Genomic DNA, 26,564 nt, shown 5'->3' with positions numbered 1-26,564 from the left:
TTACATCAGGAGCTGAGCCACAATAGTCAGTAAGCCCCAGCCCTAGGTCAGGGGGGGGGCAACAAACAATAGTCCAAGGCTCAGGTCCTTGTAGCAGGAGCAGAGCAGCGGTATCAGTCTCAGGAAGCCCAGGTAAGGGCAGGCTTCTCTGCCTGAGTGTTGGCAGGAGGGGGAGGCTGCCACCCGTGAGTGGGGTGGCAGGGGGGACACAGGCCCACCCACTCCACTGTGTCCCAGCCCGGGGCCCTAACAGCGGCGTGGATCCGCTGCGGTCAGTGGGGATCCTGGCCGCAACACACTGACATGGGCACGTCAGTGCCCTCCGCCGGACAGGGTTCGGCTACCCCCGGGCTGCATTCCATCTCCCCCTCGGGTACCTGCTCGTCGCTGGGCTCGGCAGCGGGGTCCCATACCATGGGCTCCTCGGTGTGCTGAAAGCGGTCTAAGTCGGGCTGCTCCTCTGGCCTCGGGTCACGGGAACGCTCGGGTAGCTCCTCGGGGTACCGGGCTCGGGGCAGGCTCGCCAGTCCACCTCGGGGTACCTGGCTCGAGGGAGGCTTGGTCCGTCCGCGTCCGGGTACCTTGCTCGAGGGAGGCTTGGTCCGTCCGCGTCCGGGTACCTGGCTTTGGGCAGGCTCGGCCAGTCAGGAGCCTGAACAGGAGCGTCCGTCCTCTCCGGCCGCTGGGCTCTAACTGAGGGTTGAGGCCGGGCTTTTATACTTCCTGTCCCGCCCCTTGACTTCCGGGGGGCGGGAACAGGCGGTGGCTCCGCCCACTGAGGTGGCTGTTCTGGTTCCTCTCTCTGGGGCCGTCGGGAGCCAGGCCGCCTCACTACAATATAGTTTACAAAACTAACATCTTGAACACAAGGACAGGAGCAATCATTTCCACTGTCTCACTGAACTGCAGTTTCCGATTTGATCTGATCTAGGAGTCAGGGAATAAATTTGCAAACCGTATTTCCTTGGAGAACTGAGTTTGTGTCCCATAAATGATGTCAGTTTCAGACTCTCTCAAGAAAAGAGAAAGCAGAAATGGCTGGGATATGGTAGCGATGCTGCCAGAACCTCTCACTGTCTTATTACAATGAGGAATAAGACAGGAGAATTCTGTATGGGGCATGAGCTCAAGTTGTGGCTGTGACATCCAAAAGGATACAAGTAAGTTCTGTCTAGGAAACTTGCATTGGGAAATACAGAAAGTGATTTTAAGGCTTTTTTTTTTGAGGAACTGCCTCACATCACTAAAGATTTTACTCCAAGTACAGAGGTTTGACTGGGCATGGCAGTGACCAGAATGGAAGACAAAATATATGGTGCTGGCTGCACACACGTGGCAGGGAAGCAGGTAATGGAGGAATGTGCCAGCCCCAGCTTGAACCTGGAGTTGTCACTACAGACTTCAAAACCTCTGGAAGCAGCATTTGTCTCCACTGACCCTAAACTCAAAGGAAAGTCAAACTGTCCCTTCCAAAAGCCGCTGTGATAAGAGGATTGCTGCCACCAAATTCTATATCGTTAAGAGGGTAACTGCCAAGGTAGGTTGCTGCAATCTGAGCAGACACTGCCACCAGGAGCCACGGGACTGGAGTCCATGAAGGCCACTACAATCAGAAGGATCCGTATTCACCTGAGGCCAGTTCACTCAGAAGGGGTCACTGCTGAAGCTGTTTTTGCCCTTCTTGCGCTTTGTTTTGGAGGACGGTGTGGTGAAGTCAAGCGACTCAAGGCGGAAAGGACGTGGCTGGGGCATCTCCACAGTCTGTGAAGGAGAGACTGGTGCCATGCTGGAGGTGTTGTTCAGGGGGGCGCTCAGCACAGGAGGGGAGTTATGATGGGCTGTAGAGTAAAGGAACAGGACATACCCACATGTTTGGTCTGTTAAGACTCAGCAATGCTTTTCCACGTTCCCAGCTGCATTAAAACCTTATCCATTAATTTTATTGAAGGCAGTCAGGAAATTTAGATATTTTTGCATTTAATTTACTCATTTTAAGGAACTTCCAGACTGGAGTTGACCGTTTCACTGGTTGGTTTTCTGAATATGCAATGTATCTAGTCAAATACTAATAACTGAGTCCTGGAGAGTGAAACACCCCATGCCTGGTGGCTGAGCTTTCTCAGTGGACTGCCTCCACATTTGGGATTTGATGCCCACATCCCCTTGAAAGTGCATCACAGCCAGAGTTTAATGACTTTCATGGCACAATGCAAAGCTCATTTAGTTGGTTGAATTGTTGATTATGTCTCTGTTTTGTTCTGGCTTTCTGCTTATTCTCTGTAATTGAAGAGCCCAGCTGCCAGCATGACAGACACCTGAGACTAAGGGTACGTCTTCACTACCCGCCGGATCGGCAGGTAGTAATCGATTTCTCGGAGTTCGATATATCGCGTCTCATCTAGACGTGATATATCGAACCCCGAACGCGCTCCCGTCGACTCCGGAACTCCACCAGAGCGAGTGGCGGTAGCGGAGTCGACGGGGGAGCCGCGGACGTTGATCCCGCGCCGTGAGGACGGGTAAGTAATTCGAGCTAAGGTACTTCGACTTCAGCTACGCTATTCACGTAGCTGAAGATGTGTACCTTAGATCGACCCCCCCCCCCCAGTGTAGACCAGGCCTAAGGGTAATAGGAAGTAGTAGTAACTGGATACATTTCTTCATGCTGCCTCATCAATGTGCCTCAATCCTGTCCTCATGAGACATTCCTAAGGGTAAGATGGGAGTGTGTGTAGTCCATCCAGTCTCTGCTAGCAAGGATGCCAATTAGCACCAACTGTGGTGGTGGGTTTTATTATGCAGACAGCTCTTCACCAGGAATTAGACTGAAACCCCACAAAAATCTGTTTCACTCAGGCTACCACAGGGTTGTTATCTTTTGTTAGACGTACCTAGTCTACTTTGGAACCAGTGACCTGAAGAGGAAAGACTCTGTATCTATCGGTTCATCCACAGCTGCATTTATTTCTGTGTGCTGGCTCAGAAATGGCCGCAGAGCTATGCAGCTCAGTACATTGTTCCAAAATTAATTAAAACCAACCAACCAAAACCAAAACCCAAAACAAAGGGCCTGATCGGCAAGAGACTCCTATTGAATGCACAGATGGGCCCATGCTGTACATTTACAGAGCTTAGCTATCCCTAAAACAAATGGAGTCAGACACAGCAAGGGCACTTGTCACCAAGGACTAAGTCCATGGCAAATTTAAAAAGGAATCACTAGCACCACTGACTGACACACAGGCTAAGGCCGCTCCTTCTGCAGAACATCCAGCCCATGGTGCTTTATTCCCTGAAAAACTGGGATGAGTGGCAACCCTATGGAGGGACAAAAGACAGCAAGTGTTGGTCAGGGTGACACGTTGAATGTGAATTACCTCCAAGCTACAAGCACTGGAAGCAAATCATTCAAATCACTACCGGCAGGGTTATCAACATCTGGTCTGCTAGAGCAACTCTAGGGAACCATTGTCAGAGGGCAAAATGGCTATTACCACCAATAAAGGAATGGGTTGCATTGTCCATTAAAGAGGCTATTTGACTGGGGAACAACAAATCCTCTAGACTAACATGCCAGGAATGGAACCCTCACTGCAGGAGATACCGCACACGGAGGAAAGGAAAGGAGAATGTTGGGATATTTACCAAGACTCTTCATAGGATCAGCACTGAGGATCTGGCTGGCTCGCTTGGACCGGAAATAGTTACTGGCAATATTCTCACTGTCACTCCTGTTCAGCATCAGTTTGTAGCGGTCTTCTTCCTGCTGGGATCACAAAACGCTGTGAGCAGCACTCCCCTCAGCGCCAGCTCGAAAGCAGCCAAGCACCATTCCATGAGCCAGGGCCAGAGACTTAGAGATCATATGAAGTGATCAAACATATTATCCAACCCAGGCAACAGTAACACTGCAGAATACACATTCTTGGGCATAATCTGGACAGGCATCAGGCTACATCCTGCCACACCCCATCCCCAATACCTGTAAGCAAAGTCCAAAATGTAATGATACCGGTGCAATTCTGCTACACTGGACGGAGTGGGTGCAGGACTCTCTATGTGCTGCACTGAATAGCTTTCTGGCAACTCTCTCCAAGGCTGCAGCTGGTACATGGCCAGTAGGTTTGCAAACCATGCAAATCCACTGTCCAAAAGCCCTGCCAAGGGGACCTGTAGGGGTTACAGCAACTACTACAAGCAATTGGATTGGTCGCATTGACTAAGGTCTTGCATGGGTGGGAGGGGGAAATCAATTGAGCCATGAGGCAGGATTCATAATCCCCATAGAAGTTTGGGAATAAGCTTCCATCCACACTTGCTGAACTAACCTAGTCCTAGGCCACTGTGCCCTGGGCAGAGAGGCCAAGCAAAGCAGGGAGTGTTTTTGTTGTTGTCAAAGGGGAGCTAAGATTACTCCTGGGGGAATTCTGTGCCCCAAAATTAAAAATTCTGCAGCAAAAAATTAAAAATTCTGCAGCAAAAAATTAAAAATTCTGCACACAATATTTGAAAATTCTGCAAAATTCTGCATATTTTGTTTGTCAAAATAACACAATATAATCATGCCAGTTACAATTATTTTGGTAATTTATTTCAAAATATCTGTCAGCAAGTATGTCTGTAACAATACAGACCAAAAAAAAATTCTGGTAATTTTTTATTGACAAATAGATTCCTTACTAGGCATATGAATACAGAACATTGTGTAATTCATTTAAATGACAATACAGAACTGTATTTCTTGCACCTGTCAGAAGCAGTGCAAAGGCTTGGAGGAGTCAGGGATTACAGAGGAGCTGAGCATGGGCGCCGACTTATATGGGCTCCTGGGGCTTTAGCCCCAGGAATATTTACAGTCAGGGGCTCTGCTCCACCAATAGTTGGAGCTAGGTTTCGCCCCTTTTAAATCCCAGCCGGGGCCGGGAGTCAGAGGGCTCTGGGCTGCCTGCAGCCGCGGGGAGCCCAGAGCCTTTTAAATCCCAGTCGCGGCCGGGAGTCAGAGGGCTCTGGGCTGCCTGCAAGCGGGGGGAGCCCAGAACCTTTTAAATCCCAGCCGCGGCCGGGAGTCAGAGGGCTCTGGGCTGCCTGCAAGCACGGGGAGCCCAGAGCCCTTTAAATCCCAGCCGCGGCCGGGAGTCAGAGGCTCTGGGCTGCCTGCAAGCGCGGGGAGCCCAGAGCCTTTTAAATCCCAGCTGCGGCCGGGAGTCAGAGGCTCTGGGCTGCCTGCAAGCGCAGGGAGCCCAGAGCCTTTTAAATCCCAGCCACGGCCGGGAATCAGAGGGCTCTGGGCTGCCCCAGGGGCAGGGAGCCCAGAGCCCTTTGAATCCCAGCCAGGGAGGCGGCTGGGATTTAAAGGGCTCAGGGCTCCCCGCAGCTGCCAGCAGCCCAGAGCCCTTTGAATCCCAGCCCCTGGCCGCTGATTGCCCCCTCCCCAGAGCCTTGCCCCAACTGCCCCCCAGGACCCCCACCCCCTATCGACGCCCCCCTGGTCCTCGTCCCCCGAGTACCCCCTCCCGAGACCCCTGCCCCTACCAGCCCCTTGGGACCCCAGCCCCTATCGAAGCCTCCCTTCACCTTGGCCCCAACTGCCCCCTCCTGAGACCCCACCCAACTTCCCCACAGAACCCCTCTACCTGTCCCCGGATAAACCACCTGGACTCCCATGCCTATCCAATTGCTGCCTGTCCCCTGACTGCCCCTTCTAACCTCAGCCCCATCCAACCCCTGCTCCTTGTCCCAAAATCCAACCCCCTGCTCCTTGTTCCTTGACTGCTCCCGGAACTCCCTACCCTTCTCCAACCCCCAAACCGCTTACTGTGCCACTCAGACCAGCGTGTCTGGCTCCTGCAGCTCCAGACAGTTGCTGCCATGCTCCCCCATGGACCCCACAGCCCTCTCCCACCCCCAGCACCTGCCTTCCAGATTTGAACACCTCAAAATTCAGGAGTGCTCAAGCTCGGTTTGGGCAGCTTTTACTTCATTTCTCCCAAATCAGTTTCCCCTGCAAGGTGCCAACTGAAGGTGTTGGAGAACAGAGAGATCGGGTGGCCTCCTAATGCCTGGAAAAGAGACAAAGGCAGGAGGAGGGAGTGTCAGTGCCTGTGCGGACTTCTGGGAAGTGCACGGTGTGGAAGGGGATGCTGTGATGCTTTGGAACAACTCCATACAAAGCCAGTCAGGACTCTGGGGGAGCCTCCTCTCTCGGAGCAGACTGTCTCCAGGGCAAGAAGCTTACACCTTCCTGGGTCTGACCTCGGAGCATTCAGCATGACCTTCCACATCATGCACTTTCCACAGCGAGTCTGCCCAGGCTGGTCCTGGGGCAACCAGAGGTCCCTGCACCCCAACTCCGCAGTCAGATGTGACTCTCAGCCAGACAGTAAAACTGAAGGTTTATTAGATGACAGGAACATAGTTTAAACAGAGCTTGTAGGTACAGAAAACAGAACCCCTCTGTCAGGTCCATCTTGGGGGGTGGGGCGCCCAGAACCAAGTTCTGGGTCTCTCCCCATTTCCCCAGCCAGCTCCAAACTGACACTCCCTCCTCTGGCCTCTGTGTCTCTTCCGGACAAGGAGGCCACCTGATCTTTGTCCCCAACACCTTCAGTTGGCATCTTGCAGGGGAAACTGAGGCAGCCATACAGTATTCAGAGAAAATATTAAGGACATTCCCACTTCATCACAACAGGTGCAACAAAATATAATACTGTATATTGAAGCAGGTAAGTGCTGCTTCTGACTTTCCACTTTTAATTGACCTTTGTAATCTTGTGGCACCGACGCGTTGTAGCTTCATTTTATATCGGCTTACAGGGCGGGAGCCGGGGGGCACCACCATTTTGGGCCCCACCAAAAATTATACAAACCTGCCGCCTATGGAGCTGAGGGAAAAGGAAGGAGCCTAGGAGTGACCCTGGAGGGTGATGAGTATAGGTGAGGGGTTTTTCTTTGGGGGTGGGATTGTTAGGGTGTTGGGAAGCCTCCCCCATGCAGACCCTGGCTGACCCCAAGCCTCCCCCATTCAGTCAGGCACATCTGCTCCATTCCTGCACCTCTCGCCCCCACGGGTCTCTGCAGAGCCCCTCCCCCATCCCCAGGCTCAACCCTGTCACCCCACTAGCTCCTGAGCCCATGCTTCCATCTGTCCCCCCACTAGCCATTCTGAACGAGAATCTGTGACCCCCCCAGCAGCCCTGTGTGCCCCACTCTGTCTAACCTGCCTCCGCAGGCAGGTGCTGTGATGAACTCTATTCTGGGGGGAATTCTGCAGCACTGAGCATAGAATTTTGTATTTTTCTGCATAAAAAACATTTTGCCTAAGAAGTGCTGCAGTTCCACCTTTTCACCAGTGGCCGCTGTGGCGCTAGAACAGCCGGCATGAACGCAGCCAGCTGTTCTGGCACCATAGCGGCCTCTGGTGGGGAAAAGGTGGAACTGCAGCACTTCTTGGGCAGAATGTTTTTTATGCGGGAAAATACAAAATTATGCGAGACTGATGAATTCTGCGCGTCCGCAGATGCGCAGAATTCCCCCAGGAGTAAGAATCTGATGCCACCAATTAACTGGACCTTGAGCCCAGCTCCCCACAGAGAACAGCCAGTGCACTATCCTTCTAGTCTTGGACCTGCTCTAGGTTCTGTGTTGTCTATCATTCTGGCCGGGTTGTCTCTCCTCTTCAGGGGCTGGACTCCCAGCATTCCCAGCCCCTGCTGGCCTGAGTCCTACACTCCCCTGACTGGCCACTGGACTGTGAGGCCAGCTCACTGCTTCACTATTTACTCTGCTTTACACACACCCTTATTCTAATGCCAGTGATGGCTGGGCATGAGTCCCTCTGGAGCCACTCAGCCCTCTGCCTATTTCCTCCAGAAGGAAGAGCTGTGTAGCTCAGAAGGCTCCCTCAGGGTCCCAGAGGAGACGTGCAGCTTACCATCAGCAGCTCTCCGTTCTCGCCTGAGGCGCTCTTAGAATCATAGAATCATAGAATCATAGAATTCAAGATCAGAAGGGACCATTATGATCATCTAGTCTGACCTCCTGCAAGATGCAGGCCACATAAGCCGATCCACCCACTCCTTAGCAAGCGACCCCTGCCCCATGCTTCGGAGGAAGGCGAAAAACCTCCAGGGCCATTGCCAATCTTCCCTGGAGGAAAATTCCTTCCCGACCCCAAATATGGCGGTCAGCTGAACCCCGAGCATGCGGGCAAGACTCTCCAGCCAAACCCTCTGGAAAAGGTTACATCATACCAGGCACATAATTGACCTATTGACTAAGCCCGTTATCCTATCATACCATCCCCTCCATAAACTTATCTAGTTTAATCTTAAAGTCATGGAGATCCTTCGCCCCCACTGTTTCCCTTGGTAAACTGTTCCAGTATTGCACTCCCCTGATGGTTAGAAACCTTCGTCTAATTTCAAGCCTGAATTTCCTGACTGACAGTTTATATCCGTTCGTCCTCGTGTCCACATTAGCACTGAGCTGAAATAATTCTTCTCCTTCCCTGGTATTTATCCCTCTGATATATTTAAAGAGTGTAATCATATCTCCTCTTATCCTTCTTTTGGTTAAGGAAAACAAACCGAGCTCCTCAAGTCTCCTTTCATACGAAAGGCCTTCCATTCCTCGGATCATTCTAGTCGCCCTTCTTTGTACCCGTTCTAGTTTGAATTCATCCTTCTTAAACATGGGAGACCAAAACTGCACACAATACTCCAAATGAGGTCTCACCAGCGCCTTATATAATGGGACTAGCACCTCCTTATCCCTACTAGAAATACCTCGCCTAATGCAACCCAGGACCGCATTAGCTTTTTTAACGGCCACATCACATTGCCTACTCATAGTCATCTTGCGATCAACCAGGACTCCTAGGTCCTTCTCCTCCTCCGTTACTTCCAACTGGTGCGTCCCCAGCTTATAACTAAAGTTCTTGTTAGACATCCCTAAATGCATAACCTTACACTTCTCACTATTGAATTTCATCCTGTTACTAATACTCCAGTTTACAAGGTCATCTAAATCTCCCTGGAGAATATCCCGATCCTCTTCCGAATTGACAATACCCCCCAACTTGGTGTCATCCGCAAACTTTATCAGCCCACTCCTACTCTTGGTTCCCAGGTCAGCAATAAATAGATTGAATAAAATCGGACCCAAAACCGAGCCTTGAGGAACTCCACTGGTAACCCCTCCAACCGGACAGTTCCCCTTCAATACTACCCTCTGCAGTCTCCCTTTAACCAGCTCCTTATCCACCTCTGGATTTTCATTTCGATCCCCCTCTTTTCCAATTTAACCAGTAATTCTTCATGCGGTACCGGATCAAACGCCTTACTGAAATCCAGATATATGAGATCCACCGCATTTCCTTTGTCTAAAAATCTGTTACTCTCTCAAAGAAGGAGATCAAGTTGGTTTGGCACGATCTACCTTCGAAATCCATGCTGTAATCTATCCCAGTTGCCAGCGGCCTCATGCTCTGGAACCACTCTCTTTTAAGATTTTTCCATGACTTTGCATACTACAGATGTTAGACTAACAGGCCTATAATTCCCGGGTCACTTTTTTCCCCTTCTTGAATATAGGAACTACATTAGCTAATCTCCAGTCAGTCGGTACAATCCCGAATTTAGGATTTATTAAAGATTATCGCTAACGGGCTAGCAATATCCCTCGCCAATTCCCTTAATATTCTAGGATGAAGATTATCCGGGCCCCCCGATTTACTTCCGTTAAGCTGTTCCAGTTTGGCTTCTACCTCAGCTACCGTAATGTCTACCCCATATCTTCATTCCCAGCGGTCCCTCTATCACTATTCCTTAGCCCTTCATTAGCCTCATTAAAGACCGAGGCAAAGTATCTGTTCAGATATTGTGCCATTCCAAGATTATCCTAATCTCCACTCCATTCAGAGTTTTAAGTGGTCCCACTTCTTCTTTCTTGGTTTTCTTCCTATTTATATGGCTAAAAACCGTTTGCTATTGGTTTTAATCCTTCGCTAGATCCATCTCCACTCGTCGCTTTGCCTTTCTCACAGCTTCCCTGCACCCTCTGACCTCAATAAGGTAGGTTTCCTTGCTGATCCCTCCCATTTTCCACTCCCGGTACGCTTTCTGCTTTTTCTTAATGACCCCTCTAAGACGCTTGCTCATCCAGCTCGGTCTAAAACTGCTACCTACGAGCCGTTTCCCCTTCTCGGGATACATGCCTCTGACAACTCCTGCAACTTCAACTTGAAGTAACCCCAGGCGTCATCTGCCCTTAGATCCCTAAATATGTTAGCCCAGTCCACTTCCTAACTAGTCGCCTTAATTTAGTAAAATTAGCCCTTTTGAAATCATACACCCTAGTCTCAGATGCACTATTGATTATCCTCCCATTTATTTGGAAACGAATTAGCTCATGATCACTCGAGCCAAGGTTGTCCCCTACAACAATGTCCTCAACAAGGTCCTCGTTACTCACCAAAATCAAATCTAAAATGGCATCCCCCCTCGTCGGTTCAGCAACCACTTGATGAAGGAATTCATTAGCTATCACGTCTAGGAAAAGCTGAGCCCTATTATTATTACTAGCATTTGTTTCCCAATCTATATCCGGGAAGTTAAAGTCCCCCATGATCAAGCAGTTCCTATTAGTGTTTACCTCCTTAAAAACATTAAAGAGCTCTCTATCCATCTCTAAGCTAGATCCCGGCGGTCTATAGCACACCCCAATCACTATCCCGGATGAGGCTCTGGTAGTTTTCTTCCCCAATGTGACCATTGCCCAAACAGACTCCGTATTGTCCCTTGCAGCGCTAGTTATCTCATTACATTTTACCTCATTATTGATATACAGTGCTACTCCCCCACCTTTACCTTTGCATCGGTCTTTCCTAAACAGCACATACCCTTCCATACCTGTACTCCAGTCATGGCTACCGTTCCACCATGTTTCTTCCTGGCTGGCTTAGTCTGTGGCAGTGATGGAACTGCTATGAGAACAAAGGCATTACTTAAAAGACCAGCAGCACTGAATCAGTTCCAGATTTTCCTGACTGTCCTCCTTGTTCCCCACTGCTGCTTACAGACACCCCAGATCACTGCTTACTGAGCCATACGGGGACTAGAAGGACCTTCACACTACACTTTTTATCCAATAGATGGCACATGCTATGCACCTACCAATAAGAACATAAGAACGGCCATACTGGGTCCCAGTATCCTGTCTTCCGACAGTGGCCAATGCCAGGTGCTTCAGAGGGAATGAACAGAACAGGTAATCATCAAGTGATCCATCCCGTTGTCCACTTCCAGCTTCTGGCAAACAGAGGCTAGGGACACCATCCCTGCGCTTCCTGGCTAAGACCCATTGAGGGACCTATCCTGCATTAATTTATCTAGTTCTTTTTTGAACCCTGTTATAGTCTTGGCCTTCACACCATCCTCTGGTAAAGAGTTCCACAGATCAACTGTGCTTTGTGTGAAGAAATACTTCCTTTTGTTTCTTTTAAACCTGCTGCCTATTAATTTCATTTGGTGACCTCTAGTTCTTGTGTTATGAGAAAGAGTAAATAACACTTCCTTATTTACTTTCTCCACACCAGTCATGATTTTATAGACCTCTATCATATCCCCCTTTAGTCGTCAGTTTTCCAAGCTGAGAAGTCCCAGTTTTATTAATCTCTCCTCATACAGAAGTTATTCCATACCCTCAATCATTTTTGTTGCCCTTTTCTGTACCTTTTCCAATTCCAATATATCTTTTTTGAGATGGCGCAACCAGATCTGCATGCAGTATTCAAGATGTGGATGTACCATGGATTTATATAGAGGCCATATGATATTTTCTGTCTTATTATCTATCCCTTTCCTAATGATCCCCAACATTCTGTTAAGCTTTTTTGTCTGCCGCTGCACATTGAGTGGATGTTTTCAGAGAACTATCCACAATGACTCCAAGATCTTTCTTGAGTTGTAACAGCTAATTTAGACCCCATCATTTTATATGTATAATTAGGATTATGTTTTCCAATGTGCTTTGCATTTATCAACATTGAATTTCATCTGCCATTTTGTTGCCCAGTCACGCAGTTTTGTGAGATCCCTTTGTAACTCTTTGCAGTCTGCTTTGGACTTCACTATCTTGAGTAGTTTTGTATCATCTGCAAATTTTGCCACCTCACTGTCTATCCCTTTTTCCAGACCATTTATGAATATGTTGAACAGTACTCATCCCAGTACTGACCCCTGGGGGACACCACTATTTACCTCTCCCCATTCTGAAAACTATCCATTTATTCCTACCCGTTATTTTCTATCTTTTAACCAGTTACTGATCCATTAGTAGGGCCCTACCACATTCATGGCCATGAAAAACACGTCACGGACAGTGAAATCTGGTCTCCCCCCCATGAAATCTAGTCTTTTGTGCTTTTACTTTATACTATACAGATTTCATGGGGAAAACCAGCATTTCCCAAATTGGGGGGCCTGACCCAAGAGGGAATTGCAGGGGGTCACAACGTTATTGTAGGGGGGTTGTGATATTGCCACCCTTACTTCTGCGCTGCCTTCAGAGCTGGGGAGCCAGAGAGTGGGGGCTGCAGGCAGCAGTTCAGAAGTAAGGGTGGCAACACCATACCATACCATCCTTATTTCTGTGCTGCTGCTGGCGGTGGCTCTGCCTTTAGAGCTGGGCTCCTGGCCAGCAGCCTCCACTCTCCAGCTCTGAAGGCAGTGCCACCACCAGCAATAGTGCAGAAGTAAGGGTAGCACTAACGCAATCACCCCTACAATAACCTTGTGACCCACCACAACTCCTTTTTGGGTCAGGAACCCGACAATTACAACACTGTGAAATTTCAGAGAGTTAAATAGCTGAAATAATGAAATTTATGATTAAAAAATTTCTATGATCATTAAATTGACCAAAATGGACTGTGCATTTGGGAGGGCCTATCCACGAGAGGCCCTTCCCTCTTATCCCATGACAGCTTACATTGCTTAAGAGCCTTTGGTGAGGGACCTTGTCAAAGGGTTTCTGAACATCTAAGTACATTGTATCCACCGAATCACCCTTGTCCACATGCTTATTGACCCCCTCAAAGAATTCTAGTAGATTGGGGAGGCATGATTTCCCTTTACAAAAAAAATGTTAACTCTTTCTCACCAGATTATGTTAATCTATGTGTCTGATAATTCTGTTCTTTACTATCATTTCAGCCAATTTGCCCGATACTGAAGTTAGATTTACTGGCCTGTAATTTCCAGGATCACCTCTGGAGCCTTTTTAAAAAATTGGCATCACATTAGCTATCCTCCAGCCATTGGGTACAGAAGCTGATTTAAATGAACGGTTACATACCACAGTGCAACTACATGTGGGGCCTGCAGGTCTGTGCAGTGAATATTTCAACCTTGTAGGGAAAATGGTTCATCTATTGGGCTAAGGCAGCTAATACAGAGAAGGGAATGAAATAAAAAGCACAGGACTGGGGGTCAGGCATCCTGGGTTCCCTCACTCTACTACAGACTCACTATGGCACATTGGGAAGTCATGTCCTTCTGTGCCTCAGTTTACCCCCTTTTAAAACCAGTCTAATAATACCTACCTGATGAGGGTTTGTGAAGCCTAATTCATTAATCTCATAAACTGCTTCAAGGTCCTTGAAGGAAAAGAATGGGGAGAAGGGCAACAATTTTATGTTAAGCACCAGTTACCAAACAAGACTCCACTAAAGGCCCAGAGATGCTTATGATATTTAATCAGATATGGGTTATACTGTTGTGTGGTTTAACACAAGATTCCCTACTATCACACAAATCAATGACATCCTGTTCAAAATAAATAGTCAGGTAGTCCCAATAAGAGATGCTTTGTCCTCATCTAGCTAGATCATCATCCAGGCTCCCACAGAAAGATTACAGCTAATTCTGTACCTGTGAGCCAAACCAAGGTTTTATAAGCAAATACCATCCAAACGCGATACACATGGCCATGCCAGTGAGCCGAGATAAGCTGCGTGGATGGGGAGTACAATGCAGATGCCTTTCTTACCTGCGGGAAGGCTGGTTTTTTGAATGACAAGCTCTGGGAGTTTCCAGCAGCCGCTGTCCTCATCCCAGATGGACTCGCATCTGATCTTATCTAGGTTGCTATAGTTACAGTCACGCCGTATGAGGGGCTGCACCTGATCCAGAAGCTGCTGAAAGAGCAAGCAGTCCCGCTCCTGTCGGCGGATGGTGGCAAGATAATCAATCTTCTCCAACTCAAACTCTGACTGCAAGTCTTTGATTTCGGTCTCAGCAGCTCGCAGCTAGGTCACCAAAAGGAAAGGGTTAATTGTGATGAGAACAGAGAGAACTCTAGATGACTGGCACAACAAGAATGATTAGGAGGAAGATATGAAGAGGGAAGAAAGACGTGAGGAGAGTTTGAAAAGATTTGCACTGTTTGCTTTAGAGAGGAGACTAATAACGAGAGGGCATGATCTAAGTATACGGTATATGAATGGTTCAGAGAAAGTGGATTGGGAACTTCTATTCTCTCTGTCTCATAACCCAATAACAAGAGGACATTCAATGAAACTGAAAGGTGCCAAATTCAAAACTGGTAAAAGGAAACGCTTCTTCACACAATGTACAATTAGAATGTGGAACTCACTGCCACATGAAGTTGTGGGAATAAATAACTTTGAATTTTGCTGTGAGGGGCTGGAACTTATATGGACGTCAAGAATATTCAGAATTACACTAGTATATAATAAAAAATGGGAAGAGATGTAAAACCTCAGGCTTCAAGTTTCAAACAAATCTCTGACGAACTATTAGGGATTAGGATGAATTCCTGTAGGGGCAGATTCTCCCACATCTGCCTACACCAGGGTTTACTGCCCCTTCCCCTGAAGTATCTGGTGCTGGCCCCTATTGTAGACAGGTTACTGGACTAGATGGACCTTGGGCCCCCTGCCTAGAAGCCGCTGCCAGAGGGTTGTGCTGGTCACTTTCGGGAGCCGCCCGAGGTAAGTGCTCACCCCCTGATCTCCTCCTGCACCCCAACCCCTTGCCTCAGCCTATAGTCTGCACCCTGCACCCTACTTCCATCCCCGAGACTGCATCCCACACCCCCTCTTGACCCCCAGTCTGGTGGAATTGTGTGAGGATGAGGGAGAGTGAGCGACAGAGGAGGGGATAGAGTAAGCAGGGGGTGGGGCTTTGGAGAAGGGGCATGACAGGGCCGTTGTCTCAGGGAAGGAGCAGGGGGCGAGGCAAGGGTCTTTCAGTTTGCGCGATTAGACAGTGGGCAACCCTACCAGGCAGGCAGGTGGAAACCCTGGCCATGCTGGAAGAGCATGCCCAGCAGCGCAGCCGGCAGCACCAGCCAGCGCAGGCGCAGCACCGCCCAAATGTCAGGCGGACCGTGTCCGCATGGGCACTGCTTGTGCATGCGTGCCCATTGCTGTTCTGCCCTGGGGCCTGGAATTGCTGTCAGCGGCCCTGTATGCACACGTGGTTTTGGAGGCCCTTTGGTAGGTAAGCACTATATCTTTAAAGCTGCATGTTGTCAGAGGGTCTGATTTTCTGAATGGCCTCACTTTGATGGGCATAATTTTGCATTTACAAGTATTTTTGGGTGCAATTGTACTGCTTATATGTCTTCTGATTCATAGCTATAATGAACCACAGTCAAATGAAGACAGATACCTAATTCCTTCAGCATCAAAAGCATGATTGTGATTGGAATAACAGAGACTTGGTGGGATAACTCACATGATTGGAGTACTATCATGGATGGATATAAACTGTTCAGGAAGGATAGGCAGGGCAGAAAAGGTGGGGGAGTTGCGTTGTATGTAAGAGAGCAGTATGACTGCTCAGAGCTCCAGCATGAAACTGCAGAAAAACCTGAGAGTCTCTGGATTAAGTTTAGAAGTGTGAGCAACAAGGGTGATGTTGTGGTGGGAGTCTGCTATAGACCATCAGATCAGGGGGATGAGGTGGACGAGGCTTTCTTCCAGCAACTAATTGAAGTTACTAGATCACAGGCACTGGTTCTCGTGGGAGACTTCAATCACCCTGATAACTGCTGGGAGAGCAATACAGCGGTGCACAGACAATCCAGGAAGTTTTTGGAAAGTGTAGGGGACAATTTCCTGGTGCAAGTTGCTGGAGGAACCAACTAGGGGCAGAGCTCTTCTAGACCTGCTGCTCACAAACCGGGAAGAATTAGTAGGGGAAGCAAAAGTGGATGGGAACCTGGGAGGCAGTGACCATGAGATGGTCGAGTTCAGGATCCTGACACAAGGAAAAAAGGAGAGCAGCACAATATGGACCCTGGACTTCAGAAAAGCAGACTTGGACTCCCTCAGGGAGCTGATGAGCAGGATCCCCTGGGAGAATAACATGACGGGGAAAGGAGTCCAGGAGAGCTGGCTGTATTTTAAAGAATCCTTATTGAGATTGCAGGAACAAACCATCCCGATATGTAGAAAGAATAGTAAATATGGCAGGTGACCAGCTTGGCTTAACAGTGAAATCCTTGCTGATCTTAAACACAAAAAAGAAGCTTACAAGAAGTGGAAGATTGGACAAATGATCAAGGAGGAGTATAAAAATATTGCTCAGGCATGCAGGAGTGAAATCAGGAAGGCCAAATCACACTTGGAGTTGCAGTTAGCAAGAGATGTTAAGAGGAACAAGAAGGGTTTCTTCAGGTATGTTAGCAACAAGAAGAAAGTCAAGGAAAGTGTGGGCCCCTTGCTGAATGAGGGAGGCAACCTAGTGACAGGAAAAAGCTCATGTACTCAAGGCTTTTTTTGCCTCTGTCTTCACGAACAAGGTCAGCTCCCAGACTGCTGCACTTGGCAGCACAGCATGGGGAGGAGGTGACCAGCCCTCTGTGGAGAAAGAAGTGGTTCGGGCCTATTTAGAAAAGCTGGATGAGCACAAGTCCATGGGGCCAGATGCGCTGCATCCAAGGGTGCTAAAGAAATTGGCGGATGTGATTGCAGAGCCATTGGCCATTATCTTTGAAAACTCATGGCAATCGGGGGAGGTCCCTGATGACTGGAAAAAGGCTACTGTAGTGCCCATCTTTAAAAAAGGGAAGAAGGAGGATCCGGGGAACTACAGGCCAGTCAGCCTCACCTCAGTCCCTGGAAAAATCATGGAGCAGGTCCTCAAGGAATCAATTCTGAAGCTCTTAGAGGTAGGGTGACCATATATTTTATAGGGACAGTCCTGATATTTGGGGTATTTTCTTCTATAGGCGCCTATTACCCCCCACCCCCATCCTGATTTTTCATACTTGCTGTCTGGTCACCCTTCTTAGAGGAGAGGAAAGAGATCAGGAACAGTCAGCATGGATTCACCAAGGGCAAGTCATGCCTGACTAACCTAATTGCCTTCTATGATGAGATAACTGGCTCTGTGAATGAGGGGAAAGCAGTGGATGTGTTATTCCTTGACTTTAGCAAAGCTTTTGATACCTGCCACAGTATTCTTGCCAGCAAGTTAAAGAAGTATGGGCTGGATGAATGGACTATAAGGTGGATAGAAAGCTGGCTAGATCGTCAGGCTCAACAGTGATCAATGGTTCCATATCTAGTTGACAGCTGGTATCAAGTGGAGTGCCCAAAAGGTCGGTCCTGGGGCAGTTTTGTTCAATGTCTTCATTAATGATCTGAAGGATGGCGTGGACTGCACTCTCAGCAAGTTTGCAGATGACACTAAACTGAGAGGAGTGGCAGATATGCTGGAGGTTAGGGATAGGATACAGAGGGACCTAGACAAATTAGAGGATTGGGCCAAAAGAAATATGATGAGGTTCAACAAGGACAAGTGCAGAGTCCTGCATTTAGGACGGAAGAATCCCATGCACTGCTACAGACTAGGGACCGAATGGCTGGGCAGCAAGTTCTGCAGAAAAGGACCTAGGGGTTACAGTGGACAAGAAGCTGGATATGAGTCAACAGTGTGCCCTTGTTGCCAAGAAGGCTAATGGCATTTTGGGCTGTATAAGTAGGGGCATTGCCAGCAGATTGAGTGATGTGATCAATCACCTCTATTCGACATTGGTGAGGCCTCATCTGGAGTACTGTGTCCAGTTTTGGGCCCCACACTACAAGAAGGATGTGGAAAAATTGTAAAGAGTCCAGCGGAGGGCAACAAAAATGATTAGGGGGCTGGAGCACATGACTTATGAGGAGAGGCTGAGGGAACTGGGATTGTTTAGTCTGCAGAAGAGAAGAATGAGGGGGGATTTGATAGCTGCTTTCAACTACCTAAAAGGGGGTTCCAAAAAGTATGGATCTAGACTGTTCTCAGTGGTACCAGATGACAGAACAAGGAGCAATGGTCTCAAGTTGCAGTGGGGGAGGTTTAGGTTGGATATTAGGAAAAACTTTTTCACTAGGAGAGTGGTGAAGCACTGGAATGGGTTACCTAGGGAGGTGGTGGAATCTCCTTCCTTAGAGGTTTTTAAAATCAGGCTTGACAAAGCCCTGGCTGGGATGATTTAGTTGGGGATTGGTCCTGCTTTGAGCAGGGGGTTGGACTAGATACCTCCTGAGGTCCTTTCCAACCCTGATATTCTATGATTCTATGTGCCCCCCCACTTCAGCTGTGACAATGTAAGAAGCTGTGCCACTAGAGAGAATAATCTCTCTCTCACACACACATGGCGTGCATGCACACAGCCAATTTATTAGTTTGCAGGTCAAAGCAAGACAAAGCTGGAGATGGGCAACAGCTCACCATGACTATTCTCAATGATCCCAAGTTCTGCCCACTCTGCCTAGGTTATAGATATGTGTGAGTAACAGTACAAATCATAACAACAACGCCTGGATAGCACTTTCCCCTGCACCTCTCAAAGATCTTTACAAAGGTGAGTGAAAATCTTTCTTCTCCATTATAGATGGGGAAACAATTTGCCCACATGAGTCAACAGCAGAGCCAAGTAGAGAATTTGGGTCTCCTGTCTGTTGTTCTATCCAGGCTGGCTCAAAGCATGTCATAAATAGCTATCAAAAGTAGGCCACTTGATTTACAGCTTCTACTTTGTGTTATGTTGAGGTGGAATAACATAGTGACAATTTTGGGCTCCCCCCAAGCAAAAGATCTTATTCTTATTTTTAGAAATCATGAGGCTTTGATGTGAGCGAGGATAATTTAATATTTAAGATTATCAAGGGGCTAAAATAATCAAAATCCATGTCTAACATGTCTTGTCAGTTAACTAGGATCAGTCTGAGAGCCACAGAGATGCCAGAGTCATGCTGACTGGAATGTCTCATCACTATAATAAAAGGATGAAGGTGAAGGAGGAAAGGCGGATGAGGGAAAGAGGGATAAGAGTAAGGGGCACCTCCAAGAGTAATCTCATGGATGCTCCCCAGATCCTAGCTCTATACGAAGAGTTAATGGCTTCTTAGGGGTTACCTTCTTCTGCATCTTCTCCAGCAGCTTGCTCTTGGCTCGCACCTCCTCTTGGATAGAGTCATAGACATTGAGCAAGACCCAGTCACTACTGTCCTCATCAATTTTCTGCAGCGCTGCCACCAGCTGCTTCTTCCGTTCATCTGCATATTTTTTCCGATGTTTGTGCTTTTCCTTCAGGTCCTTGTTTTTGGCCTGTTCTCCTCCAACCACCTGTTGTTCCAGCATGTGCAGCCTGGAAGAGTTGGACACATTTCTTAGATCTGTAGCATAAAGGAACATCTGCACATATGCAAATAATACACTTCCATGGCAACTGCCTAGAGACATTTTAAAAGATACAATAAACAGACAGTGATTTCTGTTGAAGTGAGTATTCAGATTTGTTGATTTAAGAGGTGAGTGACGATGGGGAGCCTCTGTTTTAAGTATCAGAGGGGTAGCCGTGTTAGTCTGGTTCTGTAGAAGCAGCAAAGAATCCTGTGGCACTGTTAGTCTATAAGGTGCCACAGGATTCTTTGCTGCTTCTGTTTTAAGATTTACTTTGTGTTGTGATGTTCACCAAAGCATGAGCTCAGTGTATGTATCTTTACATACATCCTGAATGTATTCACCATTAGGTATATCTAGAAATCTTGACATTTATGGCCCTGTATTTATGAAGTAAAAGATTTTTTTTAAATTAACATCCTAATCCTTATTCTTTGTTTTGAAACCTGCTGTTTAGCCCCAAGATTGATATAGCAGGGGCCGCCATTAGGATATAGAGCATCCCAAAATCATTTGTAATCTATTTTCAGTGGGTGGGCTTAGGCAGATGTAGTAAAGGGAGCAATTTCCATATGCAGGGGCTGCCACATCAAAGGCTTGGTCTCTTGCTGACCTCAGGTCAACAGCGAAGCCCCTGAAAGGCAGGGAAATGTCTGCCATGACGATAAGACAAATGCCCTTCTGTGAATCACACAACAAATTGATGTCCATGCATCATGAGGGAATATGTACCTGCACTGAATTACTGAATATTTTGTGCACAGGAGGAAAAAACCTGTTCCCTAACAACCCTCCAACAGGTCATTTAAGGTGATCGCCCCCTTGGGAATGTTAATATTTTTACTACAATCCCTTGCCTATGCTGAGGATTTCAGACATTGGTTGCCAGCCCCTCGTGTAATTGCATTGGTGTAGAGAGGGTAAAACTGCTCTGAGTCACTATTCACACTGGTGGAGCTTATCCTGGTTGAACCTGGCGTAAGCTGGACCTTACGGCCATGCACTTTTTCTACACAGGGGTTTGCACTGCTGCTGCTATATCAGAGGCTGGCCAATGGGGGCCAATAAGGAGAGACTGCCAGAGTAGACATGACCTGCAATGATACTATCCTCTTAACTGTCTTTTCTTCCATCAGAGCATGCAAACCCATTCCTAAAGAACTCAGGTTTCCTCAAGAGGAAACTGGCTCTTTCTGCTCCACTGGACCTCCTGTCTCAATAGCTTGAGTTTGATATGAAACAATTTAGCCCTCAGCAGCTTTTGTTTAATGCACAATTGAATCCTGCTTTGCTAAACAGTAGCAGATAGTCTGCAGACATCCTGAGCTGTAAAGTCTTTTCAAGGAGGCTTTGAAAATCCCATCTCCAAGGAACCCTGCCTTGCCTGATATGCAAAGAACTTTGATGTTTAACAATGTAATTGTAGGAGTGCGTTTCCTTTTCTTGTGTGTTAAGCAAACTAAGTTCTGCAAGGAGTGTTGAGATTTGACACAATCAATCAGAATAATTTCTTTGGAGCTGTCTCAGCCTGTGATAAATGAAGGGGGGGCGTAGCTCCCTTTGATAGACACCCAGCCACCCAGTTAGCTGTAAAATCCCTCTTGGTAGCTGTTCTCTGCTTGCTTTACCTGTAAAGGGTTAACAAGCCCACAGGTAAAAGAAAAGGAGTGGGCACCCAACCAAAAGAGCCAATGGGAAGGCTAGAACTTTTTAAAATGGGAAAGAAACTTTCCCTTCATCTGTTGTTCTCCAGAGAAGCAGGGGCAGAGTGGCAATGCTATAAGCAGGAATGCTGTGTAAGTTTTGAACCAGGTATGAAAAATTAGCTTCCATATCTAGAAGGAATCATTTGGATAGGGAACATTTTGATGAATGCGATCAGGTTTATTCTTTATTCTGGCTTGTGGATCTCCTCTGTGCTAAGCCCAGATGCTTTTGTTTGCTTTTGTTGTAACCTTTAAGCTGAACCCCCAAGAAAGCTATTTTGGGTGCTTAATTTTTTGAATTGCTCTTTTAAAATCTAGCAAAAGCCTAAGTTGCAGATGTATTTTCTTTCTTTTTGTTTTTAATAAAACTTACCTTTTTAAGAACAAGATTGGATTGTGTGTGTCCCTAAGAGGTTTGTACATGTTGTTTGATTACCTGGTAGCAACAGCTAATTTCCTTTGTTTTCTTTCTCAGCTCTTCCCCGGAGGGCTTGAGGGTACCCCACAGGGAGGATTTCCCACGTGCTCCTTCCTGGGTTCAAAGGGGTTTTTTTGCATTTGGGTGGTGGCAGCATTTACCAAGTCAAGGTCAGAGAGAAGCTGTAACCTTGGGAATTTAATACAAGCCTGGAGTGGCAAGTATTAATTTGTAAAGTCCTTGCGGGCCCCCACTTCCTGCACTCGGAGTGGCAGAATGGGGATTCAGCCTTGACGCAGCCTAACAGCCGAATAGCTTATAATTTACAAATTGCACTGCCTTGTATATTTTAATAGCCTGTTTGAGCCTAAGAGATGCCCAACAGAGAAATGTGCAGCAGAGAAGCCCTTGGGAAACCTTCTGGAGAAGCAGTTACAGCACAAGGCCATTTTCAGAATGAAGCAGCATTCAGCACTTGAGAGTTTAAAATAAGGGCACACAATTGACCCAAAAAACAGTGGAACCCACGAAGAGTGAATCAGGATATAGTGAAACTCCACTAGTGGGAACTGACAGCAAGTCCCACATTGTTTCAATGTCATTCTGCTTAAAGGGACTGTCCAGTCAGGCCCTCTCCAGGGTAGAGTAACAACTGTGCCATCTTCACACTAGTTTGGACTCAAGATGGGCCAAAAGTTGAACCTTGAATCTGAAGCTCTTCATACTCCAAGGGTCAACTTTGGGTTCAAGGTTCTGAACCTTATTCCACAGCAGATCCAAGCCAGAAGGGACCGATTTGCCAGTTCTCGTTCAGATGTGGTTCTTGCAAGAACAGCTGATTTCCATTTTCACTGTTTTGGGGCAAATATTTTACAGTAACAATAACCAACATATTTTTCAAGGTGAGTTTTATCACAGCAGACTGACAGCCCTAAAGAGGAAAGTCTCATTTGTCGAGCTACACTATGGGCAGCAACAAGGCAAGATTCCTCCACACCTCACCCCACCACCGGGGCTCCAATGCCCTGGAGGAACCCCCTCTGGGATTGAAAAAGGAGTTGTCTCCATGGTCTGTTCAGTTCCAAACAGCAAGTAGATAGAAATGCATTAGTTTAAGCCAGGCCTACCAACAGCCCCAAGAAAGGAAAGACTTCAGAGTTAGGCAGCATTTGATCTGGTAACCCAGAAGCAAAACACTTGCTGTCCCATTTGCAATCTCTTCAAATGGCCTGTTCCCCAGTATTTCACTGTTATAATTTCTGTATTTTGCCAACATCTAATGTCAGATCTGCTGGGCCTTCATGTTTGAACAAGACTGGAACTTCCTTGTGGAGCAGGAGACACATCATCTTCTGTTTTGTACACATTAAGCACACTGTCCGAACTTAATAATAATAATACAGTGCAATAGTCTGGTTGTTTCTGTCCATGCACCTCACATGCAATACCAGATCAAATGCTGCCTAACTCTGAAGTCTTTCCTTTCTTGGGGCTGTTGGTAGGCCAATCTTAAACTAATACATGCACCTCACATGCAATGCACAGAAGGCGCTCTGCCGGATCAGAGGCACAGTTACTGACCTGGCAAGCACTTGCTGCTGGTCCACAGCCACTGGAAGCTCCTCAGCAGCAATGGCCACTTCTGCTCCAGGACTCTCTCTGGTCACACTCCCGACGTACTGGGCTATCTGAGGCTCTGCTGTGTCCTGAGGGCAAAAGGCAACTAAAGACAGCTGTTCTGAAAACATGCAGCATGTGTACTGTGACACACGAAGCAGGAAGCTGTCCCACTCTGGGGCTGCTCGTGGACCAAAGAGGAAGGAATGTCATTTTGCTGCTTCCCCCTGCAGCACAAGCCACCGAAATTGTCACATTACCCTTAAGGATATGGTACTGCTTGGAGTGAAGTTTTGGCATTGGGAAAGCTAAATTTCCCCTTGCATTTTCAATTGGCTGTGGGATTCTTTTTCATTTCCTGCCCTAGTAGTGTTGCTGTGCACTGTTAAACAGCTGCCACATTCCACCCCAGAAGCAGCTGCACTGTAGATAAATACGCTCTTTTATTGAGTATCCATGAACCTCACAGACATAGGGGACAGGCAGCTAGATTTGTTCCATTTGTCTGATAAAGAGCACTGGCTGATGGGTACCTTGGTGGACACCTGTTCTGTTTCTGTGACGGCGACAACAGGGCCTGGAGACAAAGGTGCCTGGTCAGGGAGAGTTTCAACCCTCAGGACAGCATCTGGAGAATACAAGAAAAAATACCCAGAAATCTTAGCTACAAGCTCTCCACCACTAGAGCATCACTCTATGAAAATATCACCCAAAATTTGCATCGACCACATCTGCGAGCAGAACAGCTGCCAATTGCCACCCCACCCTGTTTGGGGAAAACCATGGGAGACCCAGAGAGCATCCTGCATGAATACAGTAGTTTTCACAATGGATGGTAAAACTTTGGAGGTTCACATGAGAATGCTCAGCCTGTCTCTGAGGGTGGGGGCTTACGGTCAAAGAAAAATCACCATTTTGTATTAGAAAATGCCTGAGCCAACCACTGAGAACACAGGTAATAGAACTACTATGGATTATCAGCTCTTTGGGGCACAGACCATCTTTCTGGTATGTGTTTGTTCAGTAACTAGCTCAACTGGCTCCTAGGCAGCACTGCAAAACAAATAAGGATGGCTGGCAGCAAGTCACAATTGTCTCAGGAATCCCCAAACTTTGCCTAGTTGACAGGCCATATTGGCTACTCACCAGGCATTGAAGGGGCACACCTAATTCACATAGAGTGGATAAGTTTGAAACTATCACCCTTGTACCGTGCATAGAAGTGTGGCTTGTGCCAAGCCAATTGGCTTAAGGTACAGCAATGCATGATGGGACCTGTCATCTCTGCAGTTCAAATCTTTCATTCAAGCTAAGTGCTGTTGTGGCCCAAGCTGCAAAGTTCTATTGTCTGCAGTTGCTAGTCCCCCGGTCTACATCCTCCCTGCTCTATGGTTCCCCCAAGAGCTAGCACTTCTCTAAATCTTCCCCGTTCCCACCTGCTTCCTTCCTGAGGTTTTCCTCCAGAGTGGACAGCTTGCGGTCGTAGGAAGTCCGCATGGTATTGATGTCCTCCTCAAGTCGGGCGCGGGACTCTTGCTCGGCTTCATAGTCTGCCTTCAGCCGGGCCAGCTTCGCCTCATACTCCTGAAAGGCACAAGGGCACTGTGGACAGCCTGGCATGGCACATCTCAATGGTCTACTCGTGACCATCCCCACCCATTCTGGGCTGCTCGTCACTTCCCTTGCAATATACTAAATACAGAGCTGTATTCACAGCCATTTTCCACTCTACGATTTAAATGAACACAGTGGCTGCTCAAAGGTGATTGGCACTTCTCCATTTATCCACAGGACAGGAATAGCTGATGCAACAATGATGCCAGCATGCCTCAACCCTGCCCTGGAGGGATCGCCTTTAAAAATGAGAGGGGAGTTCACGCCCTCTAGCACTTTCAACTCTGATCTCTCTGCCCAGTCTGCCAAGAAGGGGTCCGGTCAGTCCTGATTCTGGAGGTGGATTATGAATTTGGACACCTGCATGTTAGGAAATGGACTAATATCCCAACCTGGATTATCAGCCATCAGGAAATGTACAGATGGCATTAAAAACTTGACTGTCAATAAGACAGAGTAATGTGTGTGTGTGTGTGTGTGTGTGTGTGTGTGTGTGTGTGTGTGTGTGTGTGTGTGTGTGTGTGTGTGTGTGTGTGTGTGTGTGTGTGTGTGTGTGTGTGTGTGTGTGTGTGTGTGTGTGTGTGTGTGTGTGTGTGTGTGTGTGTGTGTGTGTACTAGTTATCCCTCTCTCCAGCATATACCCAGGCTACGTGAGATGTTTCAATGCATAATCTGAATTTTCTGATCCTTTCTGATGGTGGATTATGTGAATCTTGACCCACACAGACAAACTTGGACAAATCCAAAATTGCAATTAAATGGGAATTTTCCAGGCTAGATAAGAGATGGTTCATAGGAAATCTAGAATTTAGGCTTCTGTATATTTGAAATTGGTCATTATGATTTTTGGGGACAAATGAGGCAGCCTTGTGTCATACAAACCACATCCTAAATGCTATCAGATTGGAACAAATTTTTGACCCTCCCAATATGGCCAAATTAGAGCCATCAACAGAAAAGACGGTTACTCACCTTTGTAACTGTTGTTCTTCGAGATGTGTTGCTCATATCCATTCCAATTAGGTGTGCGCGCGCGCCGCATGCACGTTCGTCGGAAGATTTTTACCCTAGCAACACTCGGTGGGTCGGCTGGGCGCTCCCTGGAGTGGCGCCGCTATGGCACCGGATATATACCCCTGCCGACCCATCCGCCCCTCAGTTCCTTCTTGCCGGCTACTCCGACAGTGGGGAAGGAGGGCGGGTTTGGAATGGATATGAGCAACACATCTTGAAGAACAACAGTTACAAAAGTGAGTAACCGTCTTTTCTTCTTCGAGTGCTTGCTCATATTGATTCCAATTAGGTGATTCCCAAGCCTTACCTAGGCGGTGGGGTCGGAGTGAGATGTCGCAGAATGCAAAACTGCTGAGCCAAAGGCTGCATCATCTCTGGACTGTTGGACCAGAGCATAATGTGAAGCAAAGGTGTGGACCGAACACCAGGTAAGCCACACGACATATCTCCTGGATAGGTACACGAGCCAGGAAGGCGGCAGATGAAGCCTGAGCCCTG

General features: G+C 47.5%; 1 protein-coding gene across 1 annotated transcript; it reads right to left on the bottom strand.

Annotated features, from left to right (window-relative positions):
- Nucleotides 1–805: 805 nt before the first annotated feature.
- LOC120387915 (kinesin-like protein KIF17) lies at nucleotides 806–26,415 on the bottom strand. The gene is made up of 10 exons (XM_039509313.1): nucleotides 26,374–26,415; nucleotides 24,875–25,022; nucleotides 23,972–24,066; nucleotides 23,403–23,527; nucleotides 19,431–19,662; nucleotides 14,047–14,305; nucleotides 10,947–10,981; nucleotides 7,931–7,966; nucleotides 3,646–3,766; nucleotides 806–1,838 (listed from the first exon to the last, which is right to left on the bottom strand). The coding sequence occupies exons 2-10, from the start codon at nucleotides 24,933–24,935 to the stop codon at nucleotides 1,645–1,647; spliced, it is 1,158 nt and encodes a 385-aa protein (XP_039365247.1). The 5' UTR covers nucleotides 24,936–25,022; nucleotides 26,374–26,415; the 3' UTR covers nucleotides 806–1,644.
- Nucleotides 26,416–26,564: the final 149 nt, after the last annotated feature.

This window comes from Mauremys reevesii, linkage group 21, assembly GCF_016161935.1.
Source record: "Mauremys reevesii isolate NIE-2019 linkage group 21, ASM1616193v1, whole genome shotgun sequence".
Taxonomy (NCBI): Eukaryota; Metazoa; Chordata; order Testudines; family Geoemydidae; genus Mauremys; species Mauremys reevesii.
The sequence above is the reverse complement of the archived record's forward strand: the minus strand, read 5'-3'. Positions and strand labels throughout refer to the sequence as shown.

Excerpts from the sequence above, each read along its gene's own strand:
- LOC120387915 (XM_039509313.1), bottom strand. The coding sequence starts at position 24,935 with ATGCGGACTTCCTACGACCGCAAGCTGTCCACTCTGGAGGAAAACCTC. Across the intron at positions 24,067-24,874 it reads AAACCTCAGGAAGGAAGCAG|ATGCTGTCCTGAGGGTTGAA; the intron begins GTGGGAACGGGG and ends TGTATTCTCCAG. Across the intron at positions 1,839-3,645 it reads TGATCCTATGAAGAGTCTTG|CCCATCATAACTCCCCTCCT; the intron begins GTAAATATCCCA and ends TTTACTCTACAG.